Source organism: Haliotis cracherodii, unplaced genomic scaffold (assembly GCF_022045235.1).
Source record: "Haliotis cracherodii isolate W230 unplaced genomic scaffold, xgHalCrac1.p SCAF_19, whole genome shotgun sequence".
Taxonomy (NCBI): Eukaryota; Metazoa; Mollusca; class Gastropoda; order Lepetellida; family Haliotidae; genus Haliotis; species Haliotis cracherodii.
In genome coordinates this window covers 18,270,483-18,291,561 of record NW_027266274.1, presented here as the reverse complement: position 1 = coordinate 18,291,561, position 21,079 = coordinate 18,270,483, and the positions used below count along the sequence as shown (strand labels likewise).

The window sequence follows — 21,079 nt, the reverse complement described above, 5'->3', positions numbered from 1 at the left end:
GACAAATGTCTGCCTGACAAAGCACATCAATTATGGATTCCATAAAGGGAGGTAACCCTCATAAGCTGCTTTTGAAGGCATCGTCTTGATCTGCAACAGAGTACAATGACGTATTTTGACCTCGACATTTCTGTTTCTCACAGGTGATGGCGGAGTGTCCGAGTGGAGCAACTGGAGCAATCCCTCCTGCCCCGCTACCTGTGGCCGTGCAGTCTTCCATACTCAGATACGCAGCAGAACATGCAACAGCGGCAGCACCTGTACACAGTCATTAGAGGAGACCAGGACAGTTATTTGTATGGACAGTTTTTGTCCAGGTAAGTGACCATTGTAAATTCCTTTTGAATATACATAATCATGTCATTCCGTGATGCGCATTGTCATGCTTTGAATTATATTTTTTAACTTCTACTAAATAGAGAGACGAGAAAATAGTTATTTTTTAGAAATGTTATGACAATTCCATAAAGACAAATTTCGTAAACGAAGCTGAAGCATCATTCGACTCCTAGTAGTAGTCTGAACACTGTTGTGTAAACTCGTGCAAGGCTTTCTGAGAATCTATGTGATAAAAGTGTCAAGACATGAAGGAGGCACATATAAATAAAATAAATAATTGAATGAGTTTTAACTGTTAACAACTTCTTTGATGCCAAGTTGATGGCGGGTTTACTCAGTGGAGCATGTGGACCACAACAGCTCCCTGCACGGAGACATGTGGACCTGACGTCATGAAGACACTCATCCGCACCCGGACATGCACCAACCCAGCCCCGTCGTTCGGGGGAAGTAACTGTGTGGGCGACACCCAGCAGACATCGCAGGAGAATTGTAATCTACCAGTGTGCGGCGGTAAGTGACAACGGCTCTGTAGAAGATTTGTAAATACGAGATATTATTTCAACACTAAATTATTCACGATCCCCTTAAGAAAGGTTGAATCTTCAACAGGTGTGATAGATGTACGAATATTCATTTGGTTTTGAATTGTTGTTGTACGGTAAATTACGGTTATAACGAACTCGAAAGGACCACTAATTTAAGTTTGTAATAACCGTAGTTCGTTATAATCATATATACAGCAATAATACAACAAATGGTCGGGAGTAAAAGATATGTCCATTATATTTGTCAGTTCGTTATAAGCGTGTTTGTTATAAAAGGAGTTTACTGTACCTGTAAATCTGTCTACTTCAGCCATTCAGTCCCAGCTGCAGAGTCAATCTGCGGTCCCTGGTGGGGCGGTTGTCTTTGAAGCAACCTTGAGCCAAAACAGCGCTGTCGGCTACTGGCAAAAGAATGGCAACACACTTACCAATTCAACTAAAACGCGTATCGAATCAATTGGGCGGACCCAGAGGTTGACAATCTCCAATGTACAGGCGTCTGACGTTGGCAACTACTCCTTCGTCGTCAACGGCGAGACGACGACTGCTGCTCTCACTCTTCGATCCACAACCCCTGGTATTGACTATTAATAACCTACCTTCCTTTTATAATAAAACCTCCGCTTTTAAGATCCCGTGATACGAATCTTGGCCCTAGGTGAAACTCAAGTAGTACCTTCCTGCGATGTATGACACCATTGTAGTTTGTACTTGCTTCCTCAGTCGTCGTACACCCCGTGAATTATACTGCTACTTTGCTACACTGACACAAGCGGCTACATCACCTGATAGACACGTGGAGATCCAGGGAGGAATAGGTCTTCAGTAACCCATGCCTGCCATAAAAAGCGACTATGCTTGTCGTAAGAGGCGACTAACAGGATCGGGTGGTCAGGCTCGCTGACTTGGTTGATGCATGTCATTGTATCCCCATTGCGTGGATAGATGTACATGATATCAATCTCTGGATTGTCTAGTCTAGACTCGATTATTTACATACCACAGTCATATAGCTGGAATATTGCTGAGTACGGCGTTAAGCAAAAAACTAACAAACAAACAAACAAACATCTGATATCGAACCATGGTATTAATAAACAATCAAAATCCAGGGATCTGTATAATGTTTGCTCTTACATTGATAATTATTTGTGTAACATTAGCTCTTATCGGTTACATTGATAAGAACATGTGCTTGATGCCAATTGTTACAGCCGATGGCGGCTTCAGTGAATGGGGCATGTGGACTAGTGGTCAGTGTTCAGTGACGTGCGGAGACGGGATGACGACGGACACAAGAAGACGCACGTGCACCAGTCCTTTGCCTCAGAACGGAAGTCAACCATGTTCAGGGCCAACGTCAGAGACTAGAACAACTCCATGCACCATGACATGTACAGGTAGGCTAAACTATCACAACAAAGTGCACCGTGACATGTACAGGTAGGCTAAACTACCACAACTCCATGCACCACGACATGTACAGGTAGGCTACACTATCACAACACAGTGTACCGTGACATGTGCAGGTGGGCTAAACTATCACAACAAAGTGCACCGTGACATGTACAGGTAGGCTAAACTACCACAACTCCATTCACCACGACATGTACAGGTAGGCTACACTATCACAACACAGTGTACCGTGACATGTACAGGTAGGCTAAACTATCACAACACAGTGAACCACGACATGTACAGGTAGGCTACACTATCACAACACAGTGCACCGTGACATGCACAGGTAGGCTAAACTACCACAACACAGTGAACCGTGACATGTACAGGTAGGCTAAACTATCACAACACAGTGCACCGTGACATGTACAGGTAGGCTAAACTATCACAACAACACAGTGCACCGTGACATGTACAGGTAGGCTAAACTATCACAACACAGTGCACCGTGACATGTACAGGTAGGCTAAACTATCACAACGCTGTGCGCCTTGACATGTACAGGTAGGTTAAACTATTATAACACAGTGAACCGTGACATGTACAGGTAGGCTAAACTACCACAACACAGTGCACCGTGACATGTACAGGTAGGCTAAACTATCACAACACAGTGCACCGTGACATGTACAGGTAGGCTAAAATACCACAACACAGTACACCGTGACACGTACAGGTAGGAAATGCAACCACAACACAGTGCACCGTGACATGTACAGGTAGGCTAAACTATCACAACAACACAGTGAACCGTGACATGTACAGGTAGGCTAAACTACCACAACACAGTGCACCGTGACATGTACAGGTAGGCTAAACTATCACAACACAGTGCACCGTGACATGTACAGGTAGGCTACACTATCACAACACAGTGCACCGTGACAAGTACAGGTAGGCTAAAATACCACAACACAGTACACCGTGACACGTACAGGTAGGAAATGCAACCACAACACAGTGCACCGTGACATGTACAGGTAGGCTAAACTATCACAACAACACAGTGCACCGTGACATGTACAGGTAGGCTAAACTATCATAACACAGTGCACCGTGACATGTACAGGTAGGCTAAACTATCATAACACAGTGCACCGTGACATGTACAGGTAGGCTACACTATCACAACACAGTGCACCGTGACACGTACAGGTAGGAAATGCAACCACAACACAGTGCACCGTGACATGTACAGGTAGGCTAAACTATCACAACAACACAGTGCACCGTGACATGTACAGGTAGGCTAAACTATCACAACAACACAGTGCACCGTGACATGTACAGGTAGGCTACACTATCACAACACAGTGCACCGTGACATGTACAGGTAGGCTAAACTATCACAACAACACAGTGCACCGTGACATGTACAGGTAGGCTAAACTATCATAACACAGTGCACCGTGACATGTACAGGTAGGCTAAACTATCATAACACAGTGCACCGTGACATGTACAGGTAGGCTAAACTATCATAACACAGTGCACCGTGACATGTACAGGTAGGCTAAACTATCATAACACTGTGCATCGTGACATGTACAGGTAGGCTAAACTACCACAACACAGTGCACCGTGACATGTACAGGTGGGCTAAACTGTCACAACACAGTGCACCGTAACATGTACAGGTAGGCTAAACTATCATAACACAGTGCACCGTGACATGTACAGGTAGGCTACACTATCACAACACAGTGCACCGTGACATGTACAGGTAGGCTACACTATCACAACACATTTTTTGGAAGATAATCTTGAAGAAGGAGTGGTGGTCACTCACAAGACATTTTGTCTCTGTTTCGATGTTATTTACCATTTGTTTATTTCCTGAACATCGGACACACACCCCTCGTGCTGTGAAAGGTTAGGCTAGTGATGCCATCATTAGATCGTCCCGCTCCAGATGGTGTCGGGCTCCCTGTGTGGTTACAAGTTTAAGACGACCTACCACCACACGTCGTGTCATTGCATGCCCATTACTCTCCCACATACATGCACACGCACACACACGCACACGCACACACACGCGCACACAGACACACACACGGACACACATACACACACGCACACGCGCACACGCACACACACACACACACACACACACACACACACGCGCGCGCGCGCGCGCGCACAGACACACGCACGGCCACACATACACACACACAAACACACGCACGCACACGCACACGCACACGCACACGCACACACACACACGCGCACGCACGCGGCGATTTCTACCGGTAGAGCAGAACAAGCTTGCTCTTTTTCGCAAGGTGTCATCATTGACTTTCAGCGATCCATTCATATAAATTTCATCACAGTTGGGCCATTTGAGCTTATAACGGAGGTAACCGATTATTCTGTATTTCAGTGAATGGGAGTTACACTCTCTGGAGCGACTGGGTCAGGGGCTCTTGCAACGGTTCTTGTGATCGTGGATCACAGACAGACAAAAGAACTCGCTCATGCACTAATCCCCGACCACAGAACGGCGGCCTACAGTGTTCAGGGCTGTCTTCCGAGACGCGGACATCATCGTGTGTAGTGCCCGGATGTGAAGGTACGTGAATAGAACCTGAGAGTAGTAGATATAGGTTAGCAAATAGACAGGTGCAGTGACATGTATATTTGTGCAAATAGACGGGTGCAATGACATGTGGAGGTGCGCAAATGAGCGGGTACAGTGACATGCAAGAGCAAGTAAAAAGGTGTAGTTGCCTGTAATTGAAGCAATATAGACAAGTACATTGGCGTTTACAGGTAGATAAACAGACACACAGTAAATTGTAAAAAAATAGTTTTGTTTTAACAGTTAAACTGCTATTTAGAATTGAGAACCTTGCTTTGTCCAAATCAATACATCTCCCAAGGGATCAGAAGAAGACAGAACTCACAGTGACATCTTACATTTAGGTATTCCTCAGTTTAGGGGGAAGGACAAAATAATATATTCTTCGGCGTGACGAGTGAACACTTTAACCACTAAGCTACCCAACCGCCCCTGCTCTAATACATGTAGTTCTCATCTAGGAAATGTTCGTTTCAAAGATGCTGACCGCTTATTTCAGTTGATGGTGGTGAGACTGAATGGGTGCCCTGGGTCAACAGATCCTGCTCGGCAACCTGCGGTAAGGGGGCAACTAGGACTACGGACAGACACCGGAACTGCACCAATCCGGAACCGAAGAATGGAGGTCGCGCCTGTGTACTCCACCTGTATGAATCTAAAGTGGTGAACTGTGGACTAGGGGATTGTCAGTTTGTGACACCGGGTGAGGGGCTGTTATATGTATTTCTTGGTCTAATGTCATTCGCAGATTTAGTCCCCTTATCCAAGCAAGGACCCTTCGGTCGTGGGTTCACAGCCGTGCCATATTTGATATCCTTACCCCTGTCCTTTGGGTCACACAAAATATTTCTACTGCTAACTTTTCGGTAAATATGGTGTTTTTGTATAGGTTTCACAGAATATAATATACACAACTTTTCTGTACTATAGCCTGGCGTGTGGTTTTCACATATATGTCATGTTACATCACCAACTCAACAATAAAAAAACTTAGATCATGAGAATAGACGGTTTATTACATACCATGCCTTTACCCACATTATCTAAATGTACAAGATTATAATAAGTCATGTTTGGGAGTCGTCGTTCATGAATACTTGTCCAATCTTAATCCTATATTTCAAATATCGTATTTGAGAGTTGAAATGATTCTGATGTCAGGTGTCTGTAAAAAGGTGAGCGTATCCTTCCAACGCATGTAAAGGCAAGTCATTTGTTCACCGAAAAAACACGGGAACATATGGTGCAAGTCAAAATAGGTCCTTGTCGTGTGACACTCTTTGAAATATTCGCACAAGGGGTATTCTCAGATGTATTCCAAAAGTTGGGAAATGTAGACACTAAAGGACACCATTCCTTTGCCTGTCATTTGTCTGACGGACACACATTTATATTTATTATTCACCATATTTTGATCCGTCGACTAAAGGAATCAAATAATTGAAATTTCAGTGTCAAACCTCCCACTTTATGACAAACAGGCATTAATTACATAAATTGAAGCCATCTTTGCTTACGTACACCACTTTGCAAATATGATCACAATTATTTGTCACAAAGCAACCAAAACATAAACTATGGACAAGCCTATTTCAAGAAACAAAAAAATCGTTCTGTAGATATTCTGTTATTTACCATATGTGTACACAATATTGGTAAAGTTATTTGTTTTTAATGGTACATGTCCTAAAGATATGCCGAAGAAACACAAATGAATAATTTCTTCACACAAATCAAAACAACTAGTCGATAAACGTATTATTCATTCCTCCGTGGAATTTTTTTGGTGGCTTCAAATCTAAAAACATTTGGATGTTATTACCTACAACTGTGTCAGATTTCATGCATTCAGGACAAAGTGCACAATTTCTCACTATTATGTCAACATCATCGGACCACCTCTTCTTAAACTGACAATGTTGTTTTATCGAAATTCACTGATAATCCCCTCCCTTTCGCGAACATTCACACTTATAGCCACACTTGGTATGTACTCGTACCTCCAAAATATACCGTTATGCTAAGTCATTCTTTGGTGATGGTTTAATGTATGAAACACGGATCAGTAATTACAATCATGACATATTCAATAACGATGAAAGCCCACATTAAAGATGGCACATCTTGGTGGAGTCATTTGGATGACCTCCCACCTTGTCCCTTGTCTAGAGTCGTGTAACCGGCCGTCAAAACGACGTTAATCTGTTAGAAACCCAACCTGCTCTAGTCGTTAGTAACCGTGTCATTTGAAGATAGAGGGTATGTTCAATCTCTAATGTTTTTCTTAGGAACTGTTGAAATAGAGCCATTGTCTTCCACGTGGCAGCTGGCTGTTGGCATTTCTGTCGGAGTAGCTGCTCTGCTATGTCTAATACTCATCATCGTATGTGTCATGAGGCGACGAAACTCACACGGGAAGGTACAAAAGGTATGTCATGGGCTATGCGATGACAATTCTCTGTTTGAAACAAAACCAATTTTGTTAATAGTGTCTAAGGTAGGATCTATACATCTCGCTAAATGAACCAATAATGTTTAAAGATTTTGAGGATTTCATTGTACATTAATATGTTTTCATTCTGATTTCAAGGAAAAGCCTTTTGTCCATGGTAGACTCGAGTTGATCACGTTAATGGGCGAGGGGAAGTTTGGTGAGGTGTGGAAGGCTCGAGCTCACGGTATTATCTACGAGGGACTGTGGGACTTCGTGGCTGTGAAGAAGTGCAAAGGTATGCACATTGTATGGGGGAGATTTATGTTACCATATCATGTTGTGTCTGTGTATGTGTAGCTCTCAGTGCATGTCATGCACCTCAGCGGTTCCATTCCATATTTACTCTTGAAGCTTCAATTCAGAATACACTTGACGGAAGTGCAACCGTGAATACTAACGGACATACAATCAAATTCATTACAACCTTAACAACAATACAACTGTCAGCACTACACTGTGCATGAATGACTTGAAAGAAATAGCATTGGTGTGGATAGTCCCAATATGTGGAAATCTGAAACGAAGTTTGCGATACATTGTGGTGCCTGTTTACGTACATTCAATGTTGTACGAGTATTCAATGAGGATGGTGGCGAGTTATCTTAAGCGTAACAGTCTTATGTATTGATTTGAGACGAACAGTATTTTAGTTTTGTATGAAATATGCGGTTTTCCGTAAACTATGTTTCTTTTATTTTACCTGTATTCGTTTCTGGAAATATGCACGTGTATGAAATCTCCCGTTGCAATGTATTACAGGTAATGCCACAGAGGCTGTACGAGAAGACTTCAAACATGAAATTGAACTCATGAAGTCTTTACCGAAGCATCTCAATGTTGTGAATTATCTCCATTTTTCAGCCAAGGCAGGTTCGTATCAATTACTACATAACGACTGATTAAAGATTTAGAAAACAACTCGATATAAAATAAGTTTGGGAAAGTAAAACGATTTAATAATGAATAAATACATACATTAACTCGACAACTGCAGCAAGTTTTCCTTGTTATTATATAAGGTCTTTACTGTAATTTCAAATTGAGAATAAATACTTATACATTGCAAATTTTTAGAATAATTATACTTGTACATTCATTATGTAGTTCAGTCTGAGTATTCATGCTATGTTTGTTACAGGCTCTGGTAAAGTTCATTCTCAGTATTCATACTGTTTGTTACAGGCTCTGATAAAGTTCAGTCTGAGTATTCATACTATGTTTGTTACAGGCTTTTCTAAAGTTCAGTCTGAGTATTCATGCTATGTTTGTTACAGGCTTTTCTAAAGTTCAGTCTGAGTATTCATGCTATGTTTGTTACAGACTCTTCTAAAGTTTAGTCTGATTATTCATGCTATGTTTGTTACAGGCTCTGATAAAGTTCAGTCTGAGTATTCATGTTATGTTTGTTACAGGCTTTTCTAAAGTTCAGTCTGAGTATTCATGTTATGTTTGTTACAGACTCTTCTAAAGTTCAGTCTGAGTATTCATGCTATGTTTGTTACAGGCTCTGATAAAGTTCAGTCTGAGTATTCATGCTTTGTGTGTCACAGTCTCTGGAAAAGTTTAGTCTGATTATTCATGATATGTATGTCACAGGCTCTTCTAAAGTTCAGTCTGAGTATTCATTCATATGTGTGTTACAGGCTCTTCTAACGTTCAGTCTGAGTATTCATGCTATGTTTGTTACAGGCTCTGATATGCTGATAATGGAATTCGTTCCATTGGGCAGTCTTCTTAACCATTTACGATCGAGGCGTCCGAAGGCAGGTGCTAAGACGCTTAACACTGATACTGGAGCTGATACACAAGAACTGACATCTAAAGAACTGACGATGTTCGCCTACCAGATAGCTGAAGGAATGATTCACCTGCAAAATAATAGAGTAAGATCTTATATCTGACATGTAAACACGAAACAATTAATTAACATCCTAATGAATCCACGATACAGATACATCATGCGAGTTATCACTTTAGTTACGAGGGCTGGCGAAAACTTCTAAGCCTAAGTGGGCTATCTCAATCGGATTGAAACAAACTTTTGCCACCAACAAGTACAATCATTTAATGAATCATAGACATAAGAACTGCAACTGTAGTGTTATCATTGTCTTTGTACCAGACCATCTTGTGAACCTACCCACTGAAATCACCAAACATGGACAAAACTGGCTATTGTGTAGTCATCAAGTACCTGCAACTGAAAGGGCTAAGTCCAACACAGATACATGCTGACATGGTCTCCACTTTAGGTGATGATGCCCTTCCTTTTCCACTGTAAAGAATTGGGCTGCGGAATTCAAGCGTGGCAGAGAGAGCCTTGACGCTGACCCGCGTCCAGGAAGGCCTTCAACAGCAACCATTCCGGAAAACATTACCCGGGTGCATGACATGGTGATGGCTGATCGACGATTGACCACTCGACATATTGCCAGTGTTGAGGGCATCTCTCATGAGAGGGTTGAGCACATAATCACCAACGAGTGGGGAATGACAAAAGTTTCTGCAAGATGGGTGCCAAAGCTCTCGACAGCGGATCAGAAACGTGTCAGATTCCTGACGTCCCGTGACAATTTATGCCGTTTTGAAGCAGATCCTGATGATTTTTTGGCCCGATTTGTAACCATGGATGAGACCTGGATTCATCACTTTCAACCAGGAACCAAAATGCAGTCTAAACAATGGAAGCATCCGGAATCACCAGCCCCCCAATAAGCCAAGTCGGTTTCTTCTGCTGGAAAGGTGATGGCTTCAGTCTTTTGGGATTCCAAGGGTATTCTGCTGATTGACTATCTTGAAAAAGGCCAGACTATCAAAGGAGAATATTATGCTGACCTACTGAGACAGTTGCGTGAAGCTATCAAAGCTAAGCGACGGGGAATGCTCACTTAAGGAGTCATGTTACACGAAGACAATGCTCCTGTTCACAAATCGGTAGTTGCCATGTCAGCGATCCATGATTATGGCTTCGAACTCATTTGCCATCCCCCTTATTCACCCGATTTGGCCCCGTCAGACTTCCACCTGTTTCCCAAAATGAAAAAGGAACTAGCCGGTCGCCATTTTCCTTATAATGATGACGTCATTTCCGCTGTGAATGACCTTTTTTAGGGTGGATGAAGAAAATTTCTTCTTGACCGACATCCAGGCCTCGCAGCATCGCTGGCAAAAATGTGTAAACCTGGAACCATCGACTTGGTACGGGTCTTTCACAGTTAGGCTTAGAACCTTTCAGCCAGCTCTCGTATGTCCCTTGTTTGCATGCTTCTGATGGCCTCGTACTATCAAGACAGTGAGGGAAAGCTATAATAGTAAAGGGTGTTTTACCTTTGTTATGTCAGTATATTTTCGAAGTAAATTAATTTACAATGTGTCTGTAGGAAAATATGCCTTCATTCAAATTTCAAATGGAGGGTATGAAATTGGATCCCCCTACTTGTCTCTCTGAGGGTATTACCTCAATACAACAAAACTATTCCAAAGATATCTCGAGGAATGTATGACAGAATTTATGTATGAAAGGGTTGGCACAACAGAAGGATAATGGATGTAGGATAGTCAAGTATGATGAATCCTTACAGATCGTTCATCGTGACGTGGCTGCCAGAAACGTACTTCTTGGTGAGAACCTTGTCTGTAAAGTATCAGACTTGGGCTTGGCTAGAAAAATCTCAGACACAGGTGAAGATGCATACGAAAAACAATCAGCGGTAAGGAATGTTTTATTGTCCCTCACAAAACAGCCAGAGCATGTTAGATGAGCTCACAAAAATAATTGCCTGGACTTACAGCTGTGTTTCCATTGCTCATTTGTTGACGTATTTATACCCTGTAACACATATCTTTTAATGTGGGCACGAGAGGCCCATAGTGTTAGATACATGTCGAAAATCATTTCATTGCTCGTGTTCATCAAAGTGCGTAAACAAATTTCCTCCATATTCAGTTGACATTGAAAACAAGAAAAAGTTCATACCAGATCAGTTCGAGATGGTCATCCGTTTGTGTTCAGCCATGGCTTGCGTGTGACTTGACAGATGACTCGGTGTATGTGCTGTACCAGGCGTCTTCTGCAGGGGGGTAATGTCGCCATATCGACGTTCTGTAAAGGCGTTAACACTTCATAGCGCGCACTGCTCGTTGATTCTTAGAAGTTGTAAATCGTCAACTTTGTGAACTCTTGGTCTTCCATAGACGAACCAAGCTCATCAATAAGTTGTGATGGCATGTCCCATCTGTCACCGAGCTGTACCAGCACTGAAACGTATCAAGGCATCTTCAGTAGCGTTTTGATAGGCTTCATCTTCCTTATCCCTATCGCAGCCACAAAAGACATATAGAGCCGTGCACTATTCGTGAGAGTAGTTCTGGGACACCTCAGTAACGTTGATCAGGTTCTTCTGACCGCCCGTTCCTGCGTCAAAGAGGAGTGTAATCTATGTCAGCTAGGGAGCATAGTGCAACAACAGGAAGAATGCGTCTGTGTCTGGACATTTTACTTGTACGTATGCGTAGTTCATTCTTTGTGCGTAATCACAGTACTGTATAATCCTTGAGGTTGTTCGGCCATCCTCAGAAGTCAGGGGGTTATGCCACTCCATCACATAATAGGATTACCTTCCGTCCCTTAAGTTTCCAGTCATATTCGTCCGTCCTCCACAACCTGAGCAACAGCTGGATGAATTGAGTTTGATTTTCATCATTTGAAAGACAGTCAGCAGGCTTTTTCGTACTTCTCCTTTGACAATCAATTTCTCACCAGCACCTGTCCTCTTCCATTCCATGGCTTTGACAGAATTAGGCAGATACCCGTCAGCGCTGAAGACAAGATGTCAAATACTTTTGAGTAGATGTGGCCAAAGGTGCTGGGTAGGTTTGAGAAAGTAGAAACGCACATTGCCATCACGTATGGTGAGAGTGTCCTTCTCTGGTGGGATCGCTACATTCTCGCTATCCTACGTCAAGTAGAGGAAGACCTTACTCTTGTCTGTCTTTGCAAGAAATCCGTCTAGTGTCCCGATGCTTTTAGGGGTTGGTGTGAGTGGAAACACCCTGAAGTCCTTGAGATGCAGTTGTAAGCCTTCATTTTGTGATTTCACCAACAATTTGAATGCCATGTTTCCTTGATGCTTGAACTGTGTGACCTTGTTCCTGTCTGAATTGACCTTTGCGACCTTATTCATGCCGCCCAGAGTGTGCAAGTTCATACGTTTCACCGGCTCAAGGAACTCACTTCCTGTCTGGAGTCGCTTTGCTATGAACTCTTCTTTTGCTCACACAGGCCCGACCCTCTGTGCAAGACCAATTCCACCCCACAAAATGATGCTTGGACCTCCTCATGAGTCTCTCTCAACAACACAAGCATCTGAATAATGTTCCCCACGACGTCGCAAGATTTTTTCGCTGCCATCTGCTGTTGAGATACAGTAAAGGCTCTCGTCTGAGAAGGGGACCCTTCTCCATTTGCTGGTGCCGCCAATGCTGGTGCTGTGTTGCCCACTGAAGATGGTCCCGTCGATGGCGTGGTGTCAGAATGGGTCCTCGATGTGACCTGTGACAGTGTTGTCTGCTCGTCAATCGTTGATACACTAATGTGTCGCTGGTGTTTCCCCATGTTTTGTCGAGCAGTTTCCACAGCAGTAACAAAGCGATCTTGAAGAGGCTGTCACACAATCTGACGATCGTGACGTCGGGTCGGGTGGTGACCCTCGGTCTTCCATCTGTAGTGTTTGTGGTCTGGTACCATTGCTGGAGTCTTCAGACTTCAAATGCATTGGCTACTTGCCGTCGGTTTGTCCAGCTTGCAAACGTCCAATGGTTTGGTGTTGCTGATTTCTTGTCTTGGCATGTGGTAGCTATGTATAACAAATGAATGTTATCCGATCTGGGTGGATATATAGGGCAAGAACTTGGGGAACGCATGTGCATTTGCGTGGAACTGACGTGGACCTGGTTACCATGGCCGTTGCCGTGATGCGTTAGGGCGATCGGTTTTATTGTCATCTGCTTTGTTTTTTTATCATCAAATTTCATTTTTCTGGACGAGGTAATGTTAAATTTTAGAAACTTTGACAAAAATAACCCAGATATTTAAATGGCAACTTTTCATGCGATGTTACTTGGGGTGACGTTTCTCTTGCGGTTCAGTATATATCCATGTTGAAAGGATTCAAGAAGCTCTCAATGGCATCACATGTTTTTGCAAAATTCCACTCACTTCTTAGGACCTCAGTTTGGCGAACGTCTCGATGCTTCATACCGTCTTCACAGTGTGCCCAGCATACCTGCCATGGTGAGTGTTGACGTACTGTGACCTTGAGTGGGTTGTTCTCACCAAGCGCTGTGGTTTGTCAATAAGCCAGAGACTCCCGGACCTCCACCGCCATGGGACTTGGCATGGCGCATGAAGGTTTCTTCCATGGTTTGGTCGACGTCACATCTGTTGCCAGGATTGAGGGAACGTGCCACACTTATGGCAACCTGTTCAAGAAGCTCTACTTCACCAGGGTGGGACGTGTCGGTGTTCACCAGGGAGACTGTAAAGTAGGTTAGGTACAGAGCATAATTCTGTCGTCCAAAGCTGAAGAATAAGTCATCCATCCTGTTGATACACTGGGCATACGGATGGAAATTGTTCATCTTCACTGCCTCAATAATGGGCCTCACGAGACCAACATGATCCATGGAGGAGATCCACCGCTGGGATGTTTTCCCAAGTTTCCCTTGTTGGACTTTGGTGCAGAATGTTGCGTATCCTTTAATGCACCCAGTAAGCTGACCATCAACCATAACTGCATTCAGGGTTTCCTCACACGGTGATTCATCCAGGTGCACGTTGTTCGGAATCATCAGCAAGACTCTCCATGAAGTGTGCAATATCTTCATGATCTTCTTCTCATTCAGTATCTTGCTGTTGATATTTTCTGACATTTTCTGATATCATGGCTTTCTTGTGTGCCTCTTCTATTTGATGCTGTCTGAGTTGTTCCTCTTGTTGTGAACTACGCTATTTCAAAGGATTCTGTATATATTCAGTTTGGCACGACTTGTGATATTTTGCTTCACAGGCAAATAGATCCGTCCCTCTGATCCGCAGCAGGAGCAGACGTCGTTTAGACATTTAGCTACTTCGATGACATGCTGCCATCCATCCTGATTGAAGTTGGTGAGGCTTTCTGTTGTCCAGCTTCCTTTTGACTTGAATTTCTTTCGTGAATCCTTCAAAAGATACAGTCAAGTTGGAAGATGATGGGCTCACAGGATGAACAAAATTGGATGGGCCAGCTAGTTCCATAGATTCTGTTTCAGGTTGTTTCAAGCGGCCAAGGTTCATTGTAAAACGCTGATAACATCCTCTGTGATGTCCATGGGTTTCTTCAAGAAATGCCGGCAGGCTTGCACAGGACACTTCCATGCGATTCTGCGATTCTTGAGGTTCTGCCATCCTTCTCCGCTTGATCTCCTTCAGCTTTTCCATCTTCTCATCAGGATCTTTGGCTTTTCTCAGAAGTTGTAGTGGGCCATACTTCAAGCCAGGTACATGTATGATGCACACTGACTCTGGATCACTTGGGATACGTTTCCGTTTAGGATGAGATATCGAAGCCATCTTAGAGTTGTTCCTGGTTGTATAAGATCTTGGTCTCAGTCTCGTCAGTTCAACCTGAAAACACGCATAATCCCGGGGATGACATTGTTACAAGGTGGAATCAGGCACACGTACCTAGCAGATATACCGGATTAAAGGTTTCCGTGAGAACAATTTGTTTTTGTCGTTTGATTTGCCACAGGTTGGTCCATATTCAACCAATGCCAATTATAAATACATCATTGGAGAGATACTTCTATATGGCTTCCACTGGTATATCTAGTGAGATGATATCCCCAAAAGTATATCTAGTGAGATGACATCCCAAAAAGTAATCATACCCCCCAGTGATATACGGCAAAACTGGGTGAAAACATGATATAAGATACCTTACTTTGAAAGACTGTAAGAACAATTTCGTCCCAACTATTTTCTTGTTAACATTCAAAATCATGTTTAGTATGTTAATGGGCTTTAAAAAATTGGTGGGGTTTGGATGTGGGGAGGGGGGATGATCGTGGGTCACGACCTATTAAATTTAATGAAATAAATGGCAATGTCTGGTGCTACCTGTACACAAGGACACATTTAAAAGACACCTGGTGTCATACTGATGATCTTTTGATACAACTGTCATCAGTATTTTGACCTTTAACGCCCAATGTTGTGACAGGTGATCGAGACTGATTATTATCTGGCATTGACGTTTTGAATTTACCCCAATTTAACTCAACTGTAAGGGAGGGACCTACTGAGCAGAATCAGATGATCACATTTAGTACAACACAGACTGTGCCGTGTTAATGTCACATGCATGTCATGCTCTGCCTTGTTCAACAGGGTCCGCTCCCCATCCGCTGGATGGCCCCAGAATCTCTCAAAGACAGGTTATTTTCTTCCAAGTCTGATGTGTGGTCTTTTGGGATCTTGCTGTGGGAGATTGTTACCCTAGGTATGGTGAAAATAACACTTATCAATGATGGGTAACTAGGATATCATAGGTTGCTGATTTGCGGTCATGTAATAAGAAACATTTTAGAATGCATTCCATACCCATTGTCTATATATATTTTGGGTCATTATACTATCGCTGTATAGGATGTGTTTAGCGAACTATTTGATACTGATTCATAAACGCATGCACATAGCATATTCGGAATCGTACAATCGATTCGTATCATAGATGTACAAGGCAAAATAAAATTATTCATGTCGCGTGTCATGTTCAAGTATTAAACTGTTTTGAAGCTGAATTGTGATTTTCATTTTTTAATCCTATACATGTATAGCTAAATCAATCTCATATGTGTATATTATATAACAGTTAAGATATTAAGGGCAGTTCTGAATGGTACTTATGACACAGAAAACGAATATTCCCAATGTGTAAACTTCAACTGAGATACTTTAACATGGCATCACTCAGGGGCCAGTCCTTACCAGGGCCAGTCTGTCAGAGACATCATTGGCTTCGTGATGAGTGGAGGAAGGATGCCCAAGCCAAACCACTGTGCCCCAGAGTTGTAAGTACATCACAGCACAGCAGGTATAGAGAATACTACACTCATTCTCGTCAGTTTCCATTTTTACACAGATAGAACGAATATATAGTAGTTTTGCACTGTATGTCAATGATCTCTAGAGTTGTTTTTGTTTATTGCTTAATGCCACACTCGGGAATATAACAGCTATTTGACGGTGGTCTGTACATCATTGACCCGGCAAACTGGTGATTGGTAATATTGTCGACGACCAACGCTGTTGCGGCATGATGACACAAATCACCGAACCTGACCACACGACCAATCTAGTGGCGTTTTACAAACGTAGGTGGCTGGGGACTAATTTTATTTCTGAATCGAATCCACACAGTGATCCAGAGTCGTAAGCACATAGGACATCTGTCAAAACATAGCATGAAACAGTTCTCTGGAGAAATAACACTGGTGATGACACTAGCCATCTACTGTACAGTATGCCTCTGATCTCGCCTCGATATAGAACTTCTAATAGATCTATGTTGAAAGGAACAGGAGATGATCGAGACATGTTCTTTGGAAACGTTTATTGCCACAGTGCGAACTGATTTGAAAAGAGAGAGGCGATGAACAACTCTCGACACATTGCATTATACATATTAAACATGAAGGTTGGTTTTGCTTCTTGTTGTGCAGTTACTCTTTGATGACGAAGTGTTGGCGCCATGAGAAGGAGTCAAGGCCAGATTTTGAGGATCTGAGCATTGAACTGGACTCTCTGCTGCAGGAGTCTGGCGACTACATGAAACTGTCAGACTACCAGGATCACCTGTATATGATCCTCGGGGAAGAATCTGGTGACGCAGAGGAGAAGGTCTGAGAATCATCTGTCAAAGAACAAACTAGACATGGCGTGTCTGTACACGTGTCGTTTGCCTTTTGCAATGCATTGTAGGACATCATTGTTTTGTTGATATATCTAACACGCACATGTATTTCATTCATAAATGTATTAAAACATTAGACTTTTTGAGAAATCGGCAGTGTATTCCAGAGGAATCCCAACTTAGTGTCCAGATCTGTTTGGTCTATATGTAAATATATTAGAGCTAGTCGTCATTTGTTTTCACTTTTTTTGCAGACATTTCTTTGGAATGTGGAAACGGATTTGTCGCTTTCATATATAAATGTATCATAATGTCTCAGTATATCAAATGTTACAATTACTCTCAATGATGAAAGAACATGCATGTTTGTTAAACTAGTTTGAAAATTGAAAAAGAAAGTCATACTAAAAAGTGTATCCTGCCCAGCCGATGGCACCGTTACAATTAAACAATAAGAAAAATAACATTAACTGTAGGTTGTAGGTGTGACAGTTTGGAGAAATAGTTGAAAAAACGCAGCACTAATGTATTTCTCTAAACGCAAAATTAATCTATTTCTCAACATTATGTTATTTAGTTTGAATATGTACGCCTTATTACTGGGCGTAGCTGAACTTGACCTTCATTGCAATAACTCGTCACTGCTGACAAAAGCTGACAAAGTTGTTGTTGAGAGTCACCCTGCTGTATTGACACAAGTATGAAGCCAGATGTCAAAAACCATCTATGATATTGTTTTAAACCAACCGGAAGATTTACTTGGAACGAAATTATATAACTAGCACGCTGTGCAACGTGATTGTCAATGGAACCACCCTGAAGCATGCCGCTGTTTTTAGGGCTGGTCGCAGACGAGTCAGCATTGTATGATACAAGGATTCTCCATAGTTGACCTGTCAGTTTCAAGAATTCACGCCAACCGATGCTAGCATGGGAAAGATATTTGACGGTTGTGGCCCTGACGCAGTTGTTGGCGAATGTTTTGTTTAACTGTGGGTGTTCTCAAATGTGTGATGAGTCTGCAGTGATGTCGTCACATTTGTTGTGAATTTTCGTAGCTGTTTGAATAGAATTTTTAATTCCCTCCTTCAAATCCTAACGTTGGTGATTGACAGAGGAGGCAGTGAATATCGGCCACAAAGAGTTAAATGAGCAACATGACGTCTTCAATAAGGACTTAATTAATGTTATATTATGATGTTGGTCCGTTTAGAATTATCTTTCACACATTTTTGCAAATAATATCTGATAAAACGCCATAAAACTAATATGCAATGTCCAAAGACAGCTAGTTCAACATAGAGTAGAATGATAAATCACCCAATAAATTGAGCCACCATAACTGTTTTATTTATGTTCATATGCTTGTGATTTGAATATAGTAAAAAGGTCAACGATCTGCACCGGGTCAAGGCCTATTTCCCACTACCTATTGCCCCCTGGTCAATCCCTACCTCCTCCTGCATATCACTTCCCTCCTAGGTTGAAAGAACTACAAAGGAAAGGCACACACTTTCAAACTTGAATATGTAATACGTTAATAATGTAACAATTGGCTAAGACCTGTGTTTTCCTCAAGTTCCTCAATGGTAATAAAGCAAGTTCAACTGGCTGTCAATAATATGCAAACGGCCTCAACAGACTAAATAAACTTGCAAGGAAGTACTCACTCAATGTACTACTTTGACTTTGTTCACTTTGTTATGGCCCATAGTTGAAAGTTAGTCAGGCTTAGAACTTTTTGACCAGCCCTTGTATACCTGAAGTCACTACCCACACGTCGTCGATAGGCATTTAAAAGTTGGAAGAACATGCATGCATGACACTTTTTTATGGATAACAACTTTCATTCTTCAATTGTAATGACGGTTCAGAGCTACGTCGTGTCCCTTAATCAGTTGGATGAAGGGACAAGAGGTGGCCTTGAAGAATAGGAGAAGTAGTTGTCCATAAAATAAAGTTGTCATGTATTCACTTCCCACTGTTTCCGACTTAATACTGTCCGGCCAATAGGGTTTCCTTGATTTACATAAAGCAATGTGCATATGTTTGTAATATATTGCTTCCTTTAAACTGTTCAAACGCATTTTCCTTAAATGTGTACAATGAGGGATGTAGCTAAAACAAAGATAAAATTGGTTTCGGGGCTGTCGATGATGAAGTCGACATCTTACATTATATTTAAAATATGTATATTTTGTAAGGATTTCGAAGTTTTAACAAGTTGGCTATGTTGTCCAATCACTATCATTATACCATATAGCCTTACCCTATCCACGAAACTGACCAGATCAGAAGCAGATGCAAATCCATACTACAGACGACACTGTCCACGTTTAGACGATATAATTTGGTAGTCGGCGATCACATATCGTGTCAATCACATATACGTTGTTTTCCATAAATGTTCCCAGATAAATGTACCTAGATGTAAAGATTATGACCGATAGCTTATGGATATTATTTCTGTAGTGGTGATAGCCTCCAGAAAGAATTCATGACTCAGATAAACGCCATGGCGTGTGTAATTGTGATGAGATTCTTTTATGTCCATACCACTTGCTTCAACCCTAGTTAAACGTAAGGTGCCCCACACCACATTATAGAAAGGTCAGGATCGATAACATGATTGTAGAAGGGGTGGGAATTTACTGGAAAATATCTGCGCCTGACTTATACATATAATCTGGTGTGTACGGAGGACAATGCAGACACAATGTATTGATAGCAACTTCTTTTATACTGTAGAGGCGACATTTCGTATAGATCTTTATACCGTTGTCAAGCATGAGGAATATATATAGTAGGTGGAGGATTAACAGTAACAACAATAGCATACATGAGTAGGATAACATGAGTAAGTAATGACAACAGAAGGATAATACTGTCACAACATGATGGACAGAACACATAGGTGGAAGCCAATGGGACATATGTGGCCAATGAAACAGGATATGTTTTGCATAGGTATGATGATTATTGCTTAATGAGTTCATAGTAGGCGGATAGGATGAAATCTCTGTTGATGGTGGCTTGTGGCGGCGAATGTTGACTACTTCTGCTACTTTTCTTTTGGTGAAATCATGGAGGATGTTGGAGAGAATTTGGACGTTGTTCCAGTTAATGTTGTGATTAGGACAGTTGCTGAGTGAGCATGGTTTTACGCGGCTTTTACCAATATTCCAGCAATATGGGCATCCAGAAATGGGCTTCACACTTTGCATTAATGTGAGTGCAAACACTTTAACCAGTAGGGGTACTCTGCAGCCCCGAATAAGGAGGATGTTTAAATAGTCCAAAGCTACATAGCGAAAACAGAACTGTTCACCGTCAGTGAGTTTTCCACCTTTAGCCTTGATATTGTCCTGATATCGTATGCATTTGCCATAACAGAATAACATTAATTTGGCCAATAATTAAAAGTCTGGCGTTTTGGGGGTGTTGTCCACCAATTTGATTTGGATTTCTTTTGAATCCCAGAAACCGAAATCATTACCTTGCCTGCAGATATTGCAACAGGAGACGTTAGTTGTTTCCACTGCTTTGACTGATGTGCAGTCTCTGGCTGATATTGGTGAACCCGAGTCTTATCCATGGGTACAAATCGCTCGACAAAATCAACCGAGCGTGACAAAACCTCGATTGTACTATTCCGACTATATCATGAGCATGTGTTTATGAATCCCTATCAAATACCTGGAGTGATGAT

The 21,079-nt window shown here is 42.1% G+C and overlaps 1 protein-coding gene across 1 annotated transcript in view; it reads left to right on the top strand.

The window, feature by feature from the left end:
- LOC139466630 (uncharacterized) overlaps positions 1 to 20,450 on the top strand; it is a 36,296-nt gene extending 15,846 nt beyond the window's left edge. Inside the window, exons 10-23 of the mRNA XM_071248217.1 lie at positions 144 to 317; positions 658 to 852; positions 1,198 to 1,464; positions 2,102 to 2,287; positions 4,726 to 4,914; positions 5,423 to 5,626; positions 7,212 to 7,351; positions 7,514 to 7,652; positions 8,177 to 8,287; positions 9,107 to 9,300; positions 10,999 to 11,127; positions 15,846 to 15,957; positions 16,432 to 16,528; positions 17,180 to 20,450. Coding sequence (XP_071104318.1) covers positions 144 to 317; positions 658 to 852; positions 1,198 to 1,464; positions 2,102 to 2,287; positions 4,726 to 4,914; positions 5,423 to 5,626; positions 7,212 to 7,351; positions 7,514 to 7,652; positions 8,177 to 8,287; positions 9,107 to 9,300; positions 10,999 to 11,127; positions 15,846 to 15,957; positions 16,432 to 16,528; positions 17,180 to 17,363 — 2,321 coding nt within the window. The 3' untranslated portion in view covers positions 17,364 to 20,450. The remainder of the gene's footprint in view (positions 1 to 143; positions 318 to 657; positions 853 to 1,197; positions 1,465 to 2,101; positions 2,288 to 4,725; positions 4,915 to 5,422; positions 5,627 to 7,211; positions 7,352 to 7,513; positions 7,653 to 8,176; positions 8,288 to 9,106; positions 9,301 to 10,998; positions 11,128 to 15,845; positions 15,958 to 16,431; positions 16,529 to 17,179) is intronic.
- The last annotated feature ends 629 nt before the right edge of the window (positions 20,451 to 21,079 follow it).